Source organism: Egretta garzetta, unplaced genomic scaffold, assembly GCF_000687185.1.
Source record: "Egretta garzetta isolate BGI_Z169 unplaced genomic scaffold, ASM68718v1 scaffold68, whole genome shotgun sequence".
NCBI lineage: Eukaryota > Metazoa > Chordata > Aves > Pelecaniformes > Ardeidae > Egretta > Egretta garzetta.
Window position 1 is genome coordinate 4967872 of NW_009260774.1, and position 17429 is coordinate 4985300.

At 37.4% G+C, this 17429-nt stretch overlaps 1 protein-coding gene across 3 annotated transcripts in view; it reads right to left on the minus strand.

Moving 5' to 3' along the window:
• Positions 1 to 902: 902 nt before the first annotated feature.
• The window catches only part of PPP1R12A (protein phosphatase 1 regulatory subunit 12A), a 74727-nt gene continuing 58200 nt past the window's right edge, over positions 903 to 17429 (minus strand). For 2 of the 3 annotated variants that reach the window (XM_035901707.1, XM_009646286.2), the window contains 6 exons: positions 17168 to 17184; positions 15824 to 15965; positions 15014 to 15118; positions 14060 to 14107; positions 9625 to 9675; positions 903 to 2533 (listed from right to left, as the gene is read on the minus strand). In XM_035901707.1, the coding sequence (XP_035757600.1) occupies positions 2447 to 2533; positions 9625 to 9675; positions 14060 to 14107; positions 15014 to 15118; positions 15824 to 15965; positions 17168 to 17184 (450 nt within the window). In that variant the 3' untranslated portion in view covers positions 903 to 2446. Of the gene's footprint in view, positions 2534 to 6979; positions 7909 to 9624; positions 9676 to 14059; positions 14108 to 15013; positions 15119 to 15823; positions 15966 to 17167; positions 17185 to 17429 lie in introns of those variants that run through there. The other variant, XM_035901708.1, reaches the window with a different exon arrangement.

Consider the following 17429-nt stretch of genomic DNA (forward strand, 5'->3'; position numbering starts at 1 on the left):
CAGTGTTTGATCTGCAACCTGGTCAGTACAATGAGACGGTGACACAAGCTTAGCAATTGCTTTGTGAGGTTCGGTTAATACCACGTAAAAAATGGTTCTCAGATTCTGCACACAGACAGGTTTATGTAAAATATATAAACATTTGTCCAAGTTGTTACAGATTGCATAAATATGGCATTTTTACTGTTGCATTTACAGATGTGCATGTACAATGATGTGCAAATAATCACAATGCGGTTACAATCTTTGAAAGGTCCTTGAACTTTGCATCCAAGTAACGCAGTGAATGAAAAATGCCCACCAAAGAATTTAAATAGCAAACTTATAACATGGTTGAAATTCATAACAAATTTCAATGTCTTCTCAGTAAAACTTTCACACATTTAAAATAGTTTGTATTCATTTTATTTGTATATGTCAAAATACAATTTTTTTTTTCCAAAATAGTGGGTTTTGCAACTAGTTTCATGCAGATACAAGGTCTGCTCAGTACTACCAATAAAATCAATATAGCACAGTAGCCATTCATTTTTTAGATATAAAGAATAAATAACCTAAATATAAAACACTAAAATATTAGAAACACGTATTTAATCATTCACAGGCACCCAAACTTTACCAAATATAATCCAGAATATGCCTAACTGTCCTGTAACAGAACTCAATACGTTGCAGCCATTCAATTCTTTATGTTAGCGTAAGACAATGGAAGTCCCTACGGTTCAGACCCACCTCTCGTACAGATCGATTACAATAAGATATCTCAAACTATCTGTGTACCTTTAAAATCAAGAATCCTGAGCTTGGTAGTAAGAGCATAACCTTACATCTTCAAAAAACCAATCAACACAGAGAGGACATCATGTCTTCCTTACCAAAACATATCCCACCCCCGTAAAACTAACCCCCGCCCCCCCAGTAGGCAGTAGAACACAATGACCTTTTTAAATGAAGGGGTACAAATTCACATTTAATATAGTATACAATATAATCAATAATACAATAGCTACTACAAGCTTTACAATGTACAATTTGTTGTAATGGCTGATCTGTTCAGTGGTTTTAGGCAATAAACTATGTGCCAGTAGGATGTCGTATTTTGAATGGTTTAGTGAAAATATAAAAGCCGTTTCTAACAAAAGCGGTCTTCACTTAAGTACTTTTTTTTGTTTTTAAAGGCCACTGAAATGTATAAAATGGTCTGACAGGATGGTGTTATCAAACGGGATGCCTTCTCACATGGCAACAACAGTGCATATAAACATTAATGTGAGTGTAATGGGTTATGTTTTTTCGAATGGTTTAGTACATTACTTTGGCTAGCACAACAGTTTTGGACAGCACTCAGATAAATACAGGTATGTGAAATGTAGTGAAGCAGTTATATTTATGCAATTTTTTATTATGGTGAACACTATCAAATGAAAAAAAAGGGAGGAAAAGATAATAAAGTATTTCATATAGTTTAGACCTTTTGTAAAGATAGGGCTCCATACAATGTACAATGCCTAAATTCTTTATACCATAAAAATTAATGAACTTTGTTAAACACACTATTCTGGAGTAGCCTAATTTGCATTAACAGACATTTGCAATAGGGAAATATATTCAAGCATGCCACGTGGTGGTCTGAAAAATCAAACCAGTACACATTTATATATACAGCATCACTCAGTACCTGCTCAAATGAATGTGATGATTACAGGATCTAACATCTTTCACTACAAACGTCTTTTTTTTTCTTTTTAAAGTGACCAATAAAGGCAGAAAACAGGACTCAAAATATTTCTAGTCTCAACTGACTTTTAAAGCATTTTGTATAGGAAATAAATGCATATTGCACAAACAGTGAAAGCAAATGTTCCACCAAGCATCTCTGTTCCAGGTGGCTGGACAATACAACTCTAGGTAGCTACACAAATATGTAATTTAAAAGGGTGTGTGGTCTCTGCAAATGGTAAAGCTGTGAAAACACTGTACAAGAAAATCTGGTACATGAATAATTAGAAGGGAAAAAAAAATTCCAAACTTAAGGTTTAAAGAAAAACTGAGTATAGAAAAAAACCTGGGAATTGTGGCACAACAAAAACATTATTGAGTAACTGTCTTCTGTGAGAGCTGAAAGCTTTTGATGATGTAAAAGTGTTTATGTACAACTAAGGCTTACTGGTTAAATATCTGAGGCGTATCTGGCCTTGAACACTTTCCTTATTATGCTGTAGCTGTAAACAAGATTTCTCAGTCATTTTATCTTCTCAGCAGCTGCATTTTAACAGAAACAATGATCTTGATACAAAAAAACACACAGGTAAGAGGGCGTTTGGCAGGATATCTGACAATGACAGTCTCCAAGGGATCTTCCCACACTTCCAGTGACTGCCATACTATGGTCCACTGGAGTTACTAGTGATGTGCAATACCGTTATTTGCTGCTGTAGTAAACCCTTTATTTGGAAAGTTTGCTTATAACTCTGATCAAGGCCCCATTTTCGTCTTTTAGCCTCTGGTTGTCTGCCTTCAGGTCTGGTAGCATCTATGAAAAATGAAACACGACGGTTATTTGCTATTACACCCCAAGTAAAAGCAGCAAGACTAGACAAGCACTGGGGATAAAAACCTTTACTCAGCTTAAGCATCTTGGCAGTTCTCCCCCTTCGTATCAGCAGTTCACAAAAAGCTCACCTTTTAGCATGATACAGCTAAGAGCTACAGATTAGGAGTTTTCATTTGCTTGGATTAGATGCACTAAACCTCGGTGGTGCAGATGACAAGCCTCCAACAGAAGCATTTATAGTAATGTGAGGAAAGTAATTAAAAGCTTCAAATTTCAGTGCAAAACAAAAAAAAAACGTTAATTGCCAACTATTTAGAGAGGCTTGGCTATACCGTACTTGCACGGTTTCAAAAAAACATGCTGTGGCTAAGCACATCTACCACTCTGCTCTTGGATGATTTCATCCTGATCAGATACAGTGTGATTCAGCTGGTTAGCTCATAGCATTAATCTTCCAAGCATTTCCAAACTTGTGTTGAAGCATACATCCCATAATTTGAGATCATATCCCTGAGTAGCTTGGTTGACACAAGATCAGATCATTGAAAGGGATCACTGAAACACCAGGCTGCATCCTCAGGCATACAAGAAGTTAGGAGATGGCAAGTTAAGGTTGCCACAGGAGATGGGTGACACACAAGCACAAAAGCTGGAAGGCAGAAGCCAAGTGAGGTGAGGGCTGGACAGGATCAGACAGGAAAGAAGGACAAGTCAGTGCGCAGAGGTTTGTGCTGGGAGAATGTAACTTGTCAGAGAAACCTGAAGTAGTCTCAGCAGTTCTCCCTATCTACATTCACAGGCTGATAACAAACCACCTCCAATAGGCATGGCTACATTACGTGTATGGTTTCTAGCAGCAGGTTTACACAGGAGGTAAGAGCCTGCTCCTGCAGAGCGGTTACTCAGTAACCTCAGGTGCAAGTACATGCAAGAGGTCTAAGTCCAGCTGGTGACCTATGTAACAACTGCTACACAATTTGTCATGATGAAATTTCCTTGCCGCGAGTTTTGTTTTCATTTTATTCAAGCAAAATTATGCTTTGAACCCCATTATATTCAGAAAATTATAGCAGAATAGGAAGAACTGAGAAGTTTAAAAATGTAGGGTTGATTAACTGTGCATTACACAGGAGGCTTCATTTACCCATTTCCTCCAAAGAAGTCCTGTCCACCCTCAGTTCACCCAACGGCAGACCCTCTCACAGAGTGAAACACGACGGTGCACTCAAGATGACTGAGGTTACAGGACCTCTAGTTTATTTACCTGCCAGTATCAGAGTACGTGAAATGAAGATGACAGGAAATCATAAGAGGAAAAAGGGTGGTCTCCACAGTTAAGAGTAAGCAGAAATTCTGCTAACCTGGATTCCCACTCTGCTCCGTGGTGGAGCTTAGGGCAAGCCACCTAACCCGAGCTCTTTACAGAGTCAGAGGGAAGCTTCCATTATCATCAACTGCGAGCTGTGCTCAGAGCAGAAAGCGCTGCAAAATGCTGATGACTTTCAAAAACCATGTTAAGGTGTTTGAAATTGGGCAACGCAAGTAATCGTTTGGCAATTTTCAAGTATTATCTGTGTTAAGTTTTCTAAGCTGTAAAAAACAACTCCTGTTGTCTGAGATGCACGTGGTAGGGGTCATACCCAGATAACAGGCGCGTGTACCATGCATTTGTGTATGCACCTGTAGTATTAGGACGGACCTGGGGTTATTCTATGGCGTGTGCCTGCAGACAATGAAACAGCCATTTGTTCAGGCCAAGCAACTCACACTTTTCCTTCCTCCTTTTCATTCTGTTATGGACTTCATACCAAAGAACCTGGGTGGAAACCACAACAGCCTTCGTCTAGCCACGCACAAGGAATCAAGGGAGTCTGGTTTTGTTTTTGTTAAATGGGTATCTCAGCAAGTGTTGTCGTGGATGCCTTCCAATGAAACCTCAAAGTAACTCCAGGAATGTTATGGTCCTCTTTCAACGTACTAACTAGGGACCTGCAGCCCATAATGCTTAATTACATACAGGCAGACCCACAGAGTGGTATATTTTCTGGTGAACTACCTTAACAAAAAAAAGACGCTGTTCGAATTTAGAGCTTTAACATAATCCAGTACCATAGTATGTCTGCAAATCTCTGTAGATAGATTTCAGTCCTGATTAAACTAATAGGTAGAATAGGTATTAAGAAAATATTTTCTCTTTTGTTGTGAGTCTGCTAAAGAAGAGGGGAAGACTGGTAGGAGACAAAAGCAGTTATGAGTAATAGGAGATTGATCAGGAAGGATAAGCTCAAGTAACCTAAAATACTTAACGCTTCTCATCTATACTAATCTCCACATACTTTAAACCTAGCCAAAGACATTTACGCAATTTCCTTTGAGCACTGCATTCCTATGGTACTCAAACTTCTCATGAGGTGACACCACACACCTTTAACGTGCAGAAGCAGGAAAAAAAAAAGCTTTGCAGTAAATCCAGTAAAATTACAGTTCATACTGTACTTAACACTTTGAATTCCAATTTGATTCTCACTACAATAGCAAAGTGTCTTCCCGTGATGAGATTCTTGAATAAGATTACAAATGCACTATTTTGCCTGTCTGTATTATATGATGTGCTGGTTTTGGCTGGGGTAGAGTTAATTTTCTTCACAGTAGCTGGTATGGGGCTATGTTTTGGATTTGTACTGAAAACAGTGTTGATAATACAAGGAAGTTTTCATTACTGCTGAGCAGGGCTTACACAGGGTCAAGGTCTTTTCTGCTTCTCACCCCACCCCACCAGCGAGCAGGCTGGGGGTGCACAGAAGCAGGGAGGTGACATGGGCGGGACAGCTGACCCCAACTGGCCAAAGGGCTATTCCACACCATATGACGTCATGCTCAGTATATAAAGCTGGGGGAAGAAGAAGGAAGGGGGGGACGTTCGGAGTTATAGCATTTGTCTTCCCAAGTCACCGTTACGTGTGATGGAGCCCTGCTTTCCTGGGGATGGCTGAGCACCCGCCTGCCGACAGGAAGCAGTGAATGAATTCCTTTGCTTTGCTTGCATGTGCAGCTTTTGCTCTACCTGTTGAACTGTCTTTATCTCAACCCACGAGTTTTCTCACTTTTACCCTTCTGATGCTCTCCCCATCCCACTGGGAAGAGAACGAGCAAGCAGCCGTGTGGTGCTTATTTGCTGGCTAGGGTTAAACCATGACACATGACTAGCTAGTAAGTTTGCAGTGCTGTTGTTGAGCAAATAATTATTTAATAATCACCTGACATATGGGGAGCCAACTCAGATCTGTACCGTAAAAATAATGTCTGTGTTTGCTGAAGGATTTAAAAGTTTATACATACAAAACAGCTTTGTAAATTAAGATTACAAAAAGCTCATTAACTGTTAAGGTACCTGTTCAGATTAATCAGGCACACTGCTATGGTTAAGCTGCCATCGTAATGTCAAGCCTCCCTGCTGTGTTTCCGTTACTTTTCTTTTGCTAGCCAGGCTCCTCAAGCTCCACAATGATCTGCCACTGAAAACTTCCCCTATAAAAAGGAATACTGAACAGTTTTCTGTGGGTTAACACCCCAAACTGGCTTACTATGGTTAAAGGAATGCCAGTGCTAGCAAAAAAAGACGGTATGGATGTGTGGCTGTGGACAGCAGTCGTTAGATTAGCTCAGCTGTGTTGAAAACCCACATTGTTAGCTGAAGCTGAAGTAAGACGGGCTGCCCTAAAGGGATGGCTCTCCCTTCGCACGCAGCAGTACGCTCCTGCTGCTTTCTGCGTGTTACTCCAGTGATTCAACAACACTGGGGTGAGATGGATCAAGTAATATAACGAGTAAAGGGATTTGTTTTCAGCCAGGTCAGAGAGCTGACTTGACTCACTCAGTAAGGGTTAACAGAAGGGAATGTTGAGGAATGCAGGGCCTGGACCAGGAACAACCTTTCTATCCACATCCTATTGTTAGACCAACTCCAGGAAGATATAAAGCCAAAGGATAAACCTCTTTATTTCACGCCTCTTAGTGGGGAAACCCCAAGACTGGACTCTGAGCAGAATGAAAAAAAAGTATGCTTATTGCCTTGCTTCTAAGCGGGAAGGGGGGTAAGGTGAGGGGAAGCAGTTTAGCAAGAGTCACTGTGCAGAAGGAAATTTTTTCGTTTCGTCTACAGATCTTGAAAGCTCACCGAGACCTCCACCCTATACAGCTGTTAAATAAGAGGAAGAAAAGCACATAGATGTGGTGTGGGATGAAACCACATTTTGCTCCTCATAGAGATTTTGACTCTTCAGTGGGTTTCTGAAACAGCCCTGCAGTAACACTAAGGACAACAAACTGGTATGTTTGTCCAAGATTAAACTCAAAACAGTTCATACCTTTAACAGAAGGGGACTGAACCAGATGACCTAGTAAGTACGAACCAACCTGACACACTAGGCGGGTTTGTTTGCACCTGCATTTGTACAGCCCCTGCATGATAGGATTCCGGTCCGCCACTGGAATGCCTACATATATAGCAATATAAATCAATAACCTTAACTCAGTGCTAAAAGTGGGTATTTTAAGCTGTCTAAAATAAAGGATTGGCCAGAACCACACGGGAAGTTAGTATGTGAAAATATTAATCGATTTGAAACTCTGATACATTTTTGAAAGGAAAGACTTTGATCCCCTCTAAACACTAAAACACACAAACGTAAGAAATAAAAGTTGCTAATGCAACTGTCCAGGAATGCACAGTACTGAAACCATTTCTCAAACATTCTTTAGTTGAGACTACATTTGTATCAATTCTATGCGCTTCAATTATACTCCAGTAAGAAAGCTCAATTCTTAATTTACATTTATTAGAAAGGGAGAGGCAGATCTATCTGAGCATTTACTCAAAGATCAAAAAACAAGGGAGTGACTCCAAGTGTATTCTAGTGCAAACTCATGCACTTTCAATTGTTGCCAAGGTTTTAACGTGTCAAAAGTCTCCTGGATCATTGCCAATTTATCTTCACGTGAGGGAGGACAAGCTTCAGTGCTAGTAAGGACAACACCACACCATACCAACACACCTGCCACACCTGTAGTTGGTACACCGGACACCATGCTTTAGCCACACTTCCATAACCGAGCAGCAGTAAGTCAGTTGCTGACACACAAGTGTTAATAGTAAAATTCTACCCAAGCACAAACTGAAGATCGGCACCTGCCTGGCTACACAAAGGAGAAGGCAGGAATTACAAGTCCACAGAGTGCAGTTGCCTACAGGACCCTGACAGCTTGGCAACCACTCGGGTCAAGGCCCTATTCTCAGTCACCAGTCGCTCATTTATGTGCCTCAAAGATTGAATCTGCTTTATTTGTTGTAGGTTCTGCAGGAATCAAAGAAATAGGAGTGAAAACGAGAAAAAACCATGTATATTATGTTTAAAAGAACTAGAGATGAGCAGAATTGAAAGAAAACTTAGAAGAGACAGTCCTGTTTAAAGTAGATAAGTCGCTGTGAAAGGGAAGTATCAAAAAGTGGCACATTCTTGAAAAGCAATCTAAGAACCAGCAGTGATTCATCACAGCTTTCCAAAACAGTTCAGGATACATTAACAATGAGAGCTATTCCTGGAATTCTTTACTTAACATCCTAATTGCACAAACTAAATCTCCTATTCAAAAGTCTGTAAACAGTGACACATTTAACACATATTTTTACACATCAGTGCAACAAATGATAGGAAGGGTATTTAATCTTTAATTCAAAACTTTCAGGTATTGCTTATTGAAAGTAAGCTTTTGAAGAAAGGCAATATATCTGCATTCTCTATTTTTCTCGGAAGCCCAACCTTTCCTAGCAGGAATTTACAGGTTGACGATAGAAGCTCACATCCTGTCTTCCACTCCTAGCCACAATTATTTTCCTATACCATAGTTTGGTTTCTACATATTTCACTTCTAAAGACCCTTCAAGAAACCACAGATTTTGTGTCCTCTCTTACAGCAAACTATTTTGGCCTGAATCCAACGGAGCTAGAGGCATCGTGGTTGCCTTCTGCCTACATCTGCCTGTCAGCTTCAATTACTTCAGCAAAACTTCGTGCACGTATTTTAATGAAAAGTATTTCGAAGTTAATGCCATTTCCAAGCACCAGAGGGAGCTCAAAAATGAGCTTGAAAGGAAACTTTTTATTAACCAATGACAAGTATCAAATGTCAAAACAGTGGTACTTCTTTAAAATTTTGGAGTGCAAAAATGTTTTATATTTCATCATGTTTCACTAGTTTTCTAGTCATACTTTAATTCTATCAGTTTGGTTTACCCTGTCCAGTATATTATATCCAAGGACATAATACAAATACAAAGCTGACAAATTTCTTACCCTTTTTAATCATATCAGAGCACTTAACATTGACAAACCAGAAAATTAGGACAGCCATACCATGACTGGTTAAAAAAAACCCAAACCAGGTATGTATTAATAAAGTATTTTCCTTCTGGGATTCAGTTTATACATAGTAGAAAAAATAGAAATCAGTACATGTGGTAAACAGTACTTATTTCTCAATGTCTGAAATCTATCCTCTGCTTTTTGTTAACTAAAGCCTGATTATTATTCACTCTATACAAATGGAAGCTTTGATATTGGTAACATGCTGTCTAATATGTAATTTAAAGAGCATGAGATAAAGATTGAAGCCACACTTAATGCTTAAATATCTATGGAATTATACGCTACTATTATTTTTAAGTTAATAAAATACAGAGTATCACATCAAAAACACAGATTGCAATTCCATCTTGATTAGATCAAGATATGTTTCACTCGGTTCAACCATCTCTGAATGTTTCTTGTTAGCCAGTATGTTATAGAAGCATAACTCTCAGCGCCTTCTTAGAACTCCTGCATGTCTGACTGCTTATACCGGCGTAACAGCTTCACTACAAGCTATATGACGTGAGAGATTCTGAAATGCAGCTATAACTTAGTTATTTTCTAATGAAATTATAGAGATCAGTAATACTGCCAGACGACATGTTGCCCTCACATAGTCATACCCTTTGTTACTAATAGTTCAATGTGTAATAGTTTACTTACTTTCAGTTCCTCTTCCATTTCAGATATCCTTCTTTCTAGAGCTCTTCTTTCCTAAATCAAAAGATGTGTGTTAACACTGAACAATACAACTTTTTAAAAATTACTGCTTATAAATACTGTGGTAACAGTGAAATACTTCAAGTTTCAAAGATCATACAACCAAAAGCATAGTGTGGACAGGAAACTCGTGATGGCAGTGATATACAGAAATTTTATCAATACGGAATTTTAATATCTGAGGAGGAAGAGATATAGAACTGTACATCAAATCCTACAAAACGTAGCCCTTCCTTTACATAAATTTAGTCAGGTTGTAAGTACCATTTGTTTGGATTTATTTTTCATGAGCTAGGCTTCCGTAATAGCTTCATATACAAGAAATGCAGAAAATGATCAGAAACAAACAAGAGTATTAAAAGAAACAAGCACAAAAGCATAAGCTTTCATAGACAAGCAAACATAGCTGAAACATCTGTCTCAGCTCAGAGGGATCTGTCCACACTATAAGCTGCAAGGTAGTGTAGACACCCCCAAATTTACATTAAAGGAGTTCAGCTGAGTACCAAAGAAATCTAGCTATGCAAGACCACCTGCTTCTTAAGCAAATGTTTCCTGAATATTTTCTGCGTTTCTAGTATAGTTTTTTTTTTCTTTTTTTTTTTTCTTTTTACCTGAGAAGTAGGAGAAGTTATCCTTTGTAGAGAACTTCAGGTTGTTTTGATTACACCAATTACAGCACCCAAGCTAGCTTACTGGAAGTTAGCTTAGGGTTTTCTATACTATGCTGCAGTCTGCAATGCAGACACACTACCGTATTTCTAAATGACATTATTTAGTTCAAACCTAACTTTCAACACATCTGACAGATGGATAGCTAATGCAATAGACCTCAGGGGTTTATAGCTTGATTGCTTGCTTTCCTGTGTCAGACAATGCAGTGTGTCTCATTTAAAAGCGGCTGCGGTTATCAGTACTCTACATTCAGATTTTTCCAAAGAGTGAAAGGCAAAAGCAACAGATTATTGCAAAGTGGACATATGCATCTGCATACAACGGTGTTATGCAAACAGCAAGCAGCATTGACTGAGGTGTGTAAAACTTTGGTTAGATCATACCGCCCAGTAGATACTGACTCTTGCCGGTCACCTTTCAGATATAAATCATTTGAGTTTAGTTTAATCATAGTGCAGTTATACCCCAACATTTTCCCATTTTAGCAAACAACTTTAAAGGTTTATCAAAGTAACAGATTACTGAAGTTGTTAGTAGTTATTGTACTTAACTCCTTTGAGTTAAGACTTTTCTTGTAACGATACCGACTGATAGTGATGGGCACAGAGTACCTGCGAGTTAACTGCAGCAGGCAAGTGACTAACAAAAAGCCCACACCATCTCAAGTTACTTCGAATGGTTATCAGTTACCTACTAGCTTTGTAGAATAATATATATTATTAGTGCTCTTATATTAAGCAGTATTTGACAATTCCTGTGATTACCAAGAGATGAATGATCAAATAAATCTCAGAATTTCAGACAGTTTAAAAATCGTTGGTCCTTTTGATGCATTTACTTAACTAGCATGTTGAGCTTGTCTAAGAAAAACTATTAGCAATAAAAGCCAAATAAATAAAATCTGTATTTCATTAACTTTGTACACTTCCCATTACATACAAGAAACATTTAAATGGACTGGCCTTGATATAAGATTTATTGCAAGAAAGTACTGTTCTGATTAGATGAAGCTATGTTGCTCTTTTTCCTGAACTGCTTACTCTTTTACAAACTGGCTTGAGGAATGCCAGCAAAATAACATACTGCAGTTTCACTGGGAAGATTTGCCAGTATTATTTGATTAGTCCCTGGACTCAAAGAAAGGGATTGAAATTTACGCAGTCTAAAATTTTATGATACACTTCAACAACTCTATAAAGTATGCCAAGGAACATCTGTAACCCTCAAAATGAAAAAAATACATGCTGGTCTCTCAGCTTATAAAATACAATAGCTCATTTGTATTTATCAAAGCAATGAGGAACCATGGTCTTGGTGCAGTGAGACTGAGGTACAGGGATATAGAGAGGTGAAAAACTGACCTCAGAGTTATAAAATTATTCAGAAGTAAAACCAGATGTATATACCTACATATATTTGCAAATTCAGTAATACCAAAAAATACACCTCTCCCAACCCAAATTTCCAGATGATGAATTCTAAATTTGGGGGAAACTGGTTAAAGGTACCTACAGTTTTGAATTCTGACTGAAACCTTGCAGTTTTGAGTTTGATTATCACATTATATGAAATTCTGCAAAGGACTTTTAGCATACTTTTCAGAGTGACATTAATGAAACCCTTAATATTGCCTATGGACTGTTTTTGCTAGTACCTCGCATCTGTGACCCTGTCTGTACCCCCAGTTCAAAGATGCCTTCAGGTTTTTCTCTGCCAGCCTTTTATTTCTTCCAATTTATTCTCACCACTTTACTTTTCCCATTCCCTTTTCTCTATGTAATTTATAGTTTTGTAAAGTTTTGTATTTTATTTTTGTGAGGTCATATACTTGGAAAAGTACACTTAGAAAAGCTCTACAATTTGTTTCTGCATTTTACATTTATATTGTTACATTACACATTAGAAAAGCGTCTTTAAAATTATTCTTAAAGATCCACAATCTGAATTGAATTTGGTAAGCTTATTTCTAGAGATCAGCCATTGATGACTACCAGCCAAGAATCCTGCTTCAGTCACGCAAAGTGAAAGTAACTCCAGATTTTAACAACAACAGGGGAAATACAATCACAAATAAATTCCTGTTTTCAATTCTTGACTGAAAAGAAGTTTAAAATGATAAAATACAAGGAACATCTCCTAAATCTTGTGTAAATCATGTTTCAGGCATACAGCATTATCACCAACTTTGTTACCTGCTAGCTTTAGTACTAATACATTTAGGAAGAGTAACACTTCTGAAAGACATTTTGCTGTTGGACTAAAATGTCTTTACAAAAAAAAAGGTGCAAAAATTTCTAATATAGCCAATTGTTTGAATGCAATGGCCTATGTTGGGAAAAAACAAAGCAGTAATTTAAAACTCAAATAATGTCTAGCTATGCAGTACCGAATGCTCTACAGTATGGAATCTATATAGTAATGGATGCAGCTAAATATATGAAATAATTAAATGTCCATTTGTACAGCCACGATAGCAAGCAAGAAACCAATTAAAGCTGCTGATGAAACTTTTCTACTGATGAAATCACTGTCTATAGCAGGATGCCAAAAAATCAAGGAGAAATTGGCGCTAAAAGGCTGCTGCAATTATCTGGCAAGATTATTAAGATAAAGATAATGGAACTTCAGGAAGTGCCAGAGAGCATTTCTTCATCTCCATGTGCTCCTATAAAATCTACCAAGTGTTTGTTTATACAGCAGACGGGTTTGTAGCACTAAAAATTGTTTTCTAAACCTCATCTACTGGGAAGTAAACATAAATGACTAGTGAATGTGAAGTTCATCAGGGATAAATAAATGTATACCATATCACTTATTACTGTCAAAGCCCATTTAGTTTTCTTCTCGTTTAAGTGTTTAATGTGTCACTCCAGGATCAGGGGAGGAGGAAGGAACATGTGGAGAGGGTCATGAAGGAAGCCAGGACCACAACAAACCCAACATAGTTTGGTCTACACTGCTGTGGAACTAAACTTTTATAGGGATGGATTTAAAACTAGCATGAAACTACAGCTTAAAATTATCATGTGCCCAACTTCTGAAATAATTCCTGTAGTCTATGACATATGGATTCATTACACGACCCCTTTCCCATTCAGTTTAGAATTGTCTCTGACACTGATGCTCTTCTTCCCACACTGCTTACTCATTCTTCCCACCCGCCCAGTATCATATTCCCTCTGGAAAAAGTTACAGTACAAGGAGAGAGACAGGTTATGATTAATTTTATATCATTAGCAGGTTTAAGGTCTCATGTCTGTGAGGTAGAAACAGCTACTTCATTACCAACAATAATTGGTAAAACAACACACATGCCTCTGGAAAGGTCTGAGGAAATTAAAGTCTCTGAATGTTGGAAATGCATTAGAAGATGAGATGCTCTGAACCTGCTTAACCCTCTGGAGTGCCAACACTGTTTTGGATAAGATGGAACAAGCAGCAGATCCCTGGAGGGCAGTGGGGTTTGGAAACTGGTTATCACAAACCAACAGGGAACGTGAAGGCAATTCTTAAGAGTAATTCCATCCCACAGTATCTCATGTTCATTGCCACTTTGAAACCTAAAATCCCCAAATCTTCTGAAAAATGCAAGTTATAAGAAAGGCTTCTGTTCACACTAAAATATATCCAAGCCAGGGGTTGCAAAATAAACTAAAACAAAGTCTGAATTGGAGTACTTAAGATATCTTTGGCAGAAACTCACCCTTTTCTCCATTTCCAAGAGTGATCTGTCAGCAAATCTTTCTTGTCTCTGAAACACAAAATTAATACAGCCATTGCTACTTCTTCTTAAACAACATAAAACTGAGGAAAAACAATTCAATGGGACATTTTAGTATTCTGTCCAAAGTATGTCTTCAAAAGCATTTTAAAGTGTGTTCAGGGAAGTAACACTGAAATAAAGAATAAAGAAGAATGAACTGGATTTATCACGCACTTCCTCTGTGACCATTCCTAAGTAACTTAATTACTACACGGCCTTTGGCAAATAGGAGTAATACAGTATTTCTACCTAAAAGCATTACAAAACAAATACCTTTTTAATGTGCTTCACTGATATTTATGGGGTACACACGGAAGACACTTAGGTACCTACGCAGGTAAATTGGGGCAAATGTGATCTGAGAATAGGAGACTCTCTTTCTACAGCAATTTAAGACGAATTTAACTTTTGTGTACATATTTGGTATAACGTATGCAGCACTGTTATCTGAGAGCAGTTATCTGTAACTGGAGTGCACTATTTGCTCTTCAGTTCCAAGATAAAGCTATCTAACCCGCCAGGAAGAACTGGCAGGCTGTGCCAATCTGCCAGCAGGTTTATGAATTAATCGATCAATCCCAACTGACAGTTTGAATATAAGCTTAAGGGCATAGAAAGTGTTTATCCCTACCCTGCAAAGAAGTTACAGATATAGGCTGGCAAGAACCACGAGTACTTAAATAGGCAGGAGGCGGTCTCACACATTTTTTTCACAGCTGAAGACCAGAATCCTGCACTCTTTTCTCTTTAGAAACAGAGGTACTTTTCTTCACTTCCATCTTTGGATAAGAAACAAAGCTGATGCCTAGGTAAAGAGCTGCCCACGCCCTGGGGTGCTTCTAGTTTGCTATCTACCTTGTCAGCTAAGTACAGATGGCTTTGTTTTATACAAACCTGAGTGGTCTTCTCCAGCTGTAGCTTAAGATCTGTAAGTTCCATGTTGGTATCATGTAACTCTGCTTTCAGTTTTTCATTTTCAGCTAGAATCTGTTCATAAAGCTAAGAGAAAATATTCGTTTAAAAAAATACCAAATAATAACTCAGTGAGATTAGCTGAAAAATTTAAAAACTATGATCTGAGCTGCATGTAAAATTAACAAATACATTAGCAGTCTAAGAAGTAAAAATCAGTTATAGTTTTAAAGATGTTTAGAATTAGCAAGCACTTTAAAAAACTGTTACCAAATACTTCTAGAAACAAGCAACTTTGCATAGGGAGCACATAACTTACCTTACACATATTAAAAAAAATACTTGTCCCTTTTTTTGCTTCACACTTCACAGATTAGACACCACAGTAAACTTTTTGACAAACTCCTCCTCTATTTTAAAGCAAGATCTAAACAAAATTTTACATCATATGCATGTAAGCTAGAAAACATAAAATAAAAGGCTTCACATCTGTATAAAGCAGCTTTAATGATACTAAATCAACTAAAATCAACTAAAAAAAAAATAATATGATAGTATTTGTCATAAAAATGGACCTTGGCTCCTCTGGATTTCTCCTCTGAATTGAAAAGTGCAAAAGCCAGAAGCACTTTTGTAATGTGCATTTTCCCCCCTGTAGCGGCTGCTCTGCTCCTCCATTCAACTGAGTTGCTTTAAGCAGCATTTGTGATGCAATGTGAGCTTGTTTCCAGATAACTTAAGAAAAACAATAATGAAGTTCTATTTTCACTAAAAAATTATTGGATCAGATACCTTTTTAAAATCAGTGCTATCTTCTTTTTCTAGTCTACTGCAGTACGGTTTTCGATCTTCAAGGTAACTCTGTGACCCCGATCTCCCCTGTGCTGAATCGTAGCGATCACCTGAAGACACGCTGAGGGAGCCCGATTCATATCTGTAGAAGAAAAGTTCTTATTTTTCCTTGCCTTCGTGTTCAAACTGAGACCACTCACTGTATCAAACATTGTGAGTTTCTCATTACCCAGCTGGAAACAACCAGATGGAATTACGTATTTTAGTTAAGCCACTGTCTTCTAATTTGATGCAAATTTGATTTTTGCATTCCCTCAGTACTTCAAGATTTTCAGTGCTTCAAGATTTTCTGTGTGAAAATCTTTTCAGATTGCTCAGCCTGCCCAGTAAGTGCCTGCCTGGTATGCAGAGAAATCTTTCAAATTAAATTAAAATATTTAATTCAAGCAAATATTTACATGTCTTAAAGGACTTTACATGAGCTTAGATACTTTAATTCTATTGTATTTATATAAAGGCCTATTTTTAATAAATTTATTACTTTAATTGAAGGGTTTAAAAAAGTAATCTCTAAAATACTGACCTAGATGAATTCTCCAAGTATTATTAGAGAAACCTGGGAGATTTCAAAACTTTTTGCTATGAATTCCAGTATTTCAACAGAAGCAGTTTATGAAACAAATCTTCAGCATAGCCTTTATCCTATTAATCTCTAAATTACAACCAGTATGAAAAAAGTTTAGAATAATTTCACACTTCTCATTCTTCACTGATCAGGTGCTATAATAGTTCTATTCAACAGATTTTCAGCACAGATGAAACATAATAAAATGTAATAATTCTACAGCTCTAAACTAAATTTTTTTAAATGATTGATATTTCTGCATTTCCTTTTTAGCAAATTGTAAGGAAATCTGATTTTCAGAGGCTGTAGTACTTTTTTTGAGATTCCTTAGAAGATTTTCAGTAGGGTATTCTAAAAGAGGGCCAAAAAGAACCTCTTGTATTCTTTGTAAAAGCTGACTTAATACTGAAAAATTTGTAGGGAATGGTACTGTATCCACTGTGTTATACAAAATGCCCAGACTGCCTTCAGTGCGCTACACATACAGAGTCCAATACATTCCCCACAATGGATTATCCCACCCACACATGGAAAAAATATTCAGAACTGTAGCTTTACAACCGTATTTCATACAAATGTTAAATATCGTTAACGCCTTTTAAAGCTCAACCCAGCTGACTACTGGAGTTAAGCTGAATTTGTACATAAAGAACTTAAAATGAGAAGATGTGAACAAAAAGTGTAACAATTTTAAATTTATTTGTTTAAATTGCACGTACCTTGAAAGGCTATCACTCTGAGGTGGGGAGGGGTAAAAAGAGAGAAAAAGAATAGATAAAGTCAATAATTTCATTAAATAAAATATATATACAATCTGTGAACAAGTATAGCCAAACAGCTTTGTTAAATGCACACGCTATCCAACAGTATGTATTATCCGAACATTGTCAAGCTTCAATTTTGTTATGTCTGGAACAGAAAAGAAATATGTGCTAGAATGTGCTTGCCAAAATATGATTTACAAGGACTTTAACATTACAC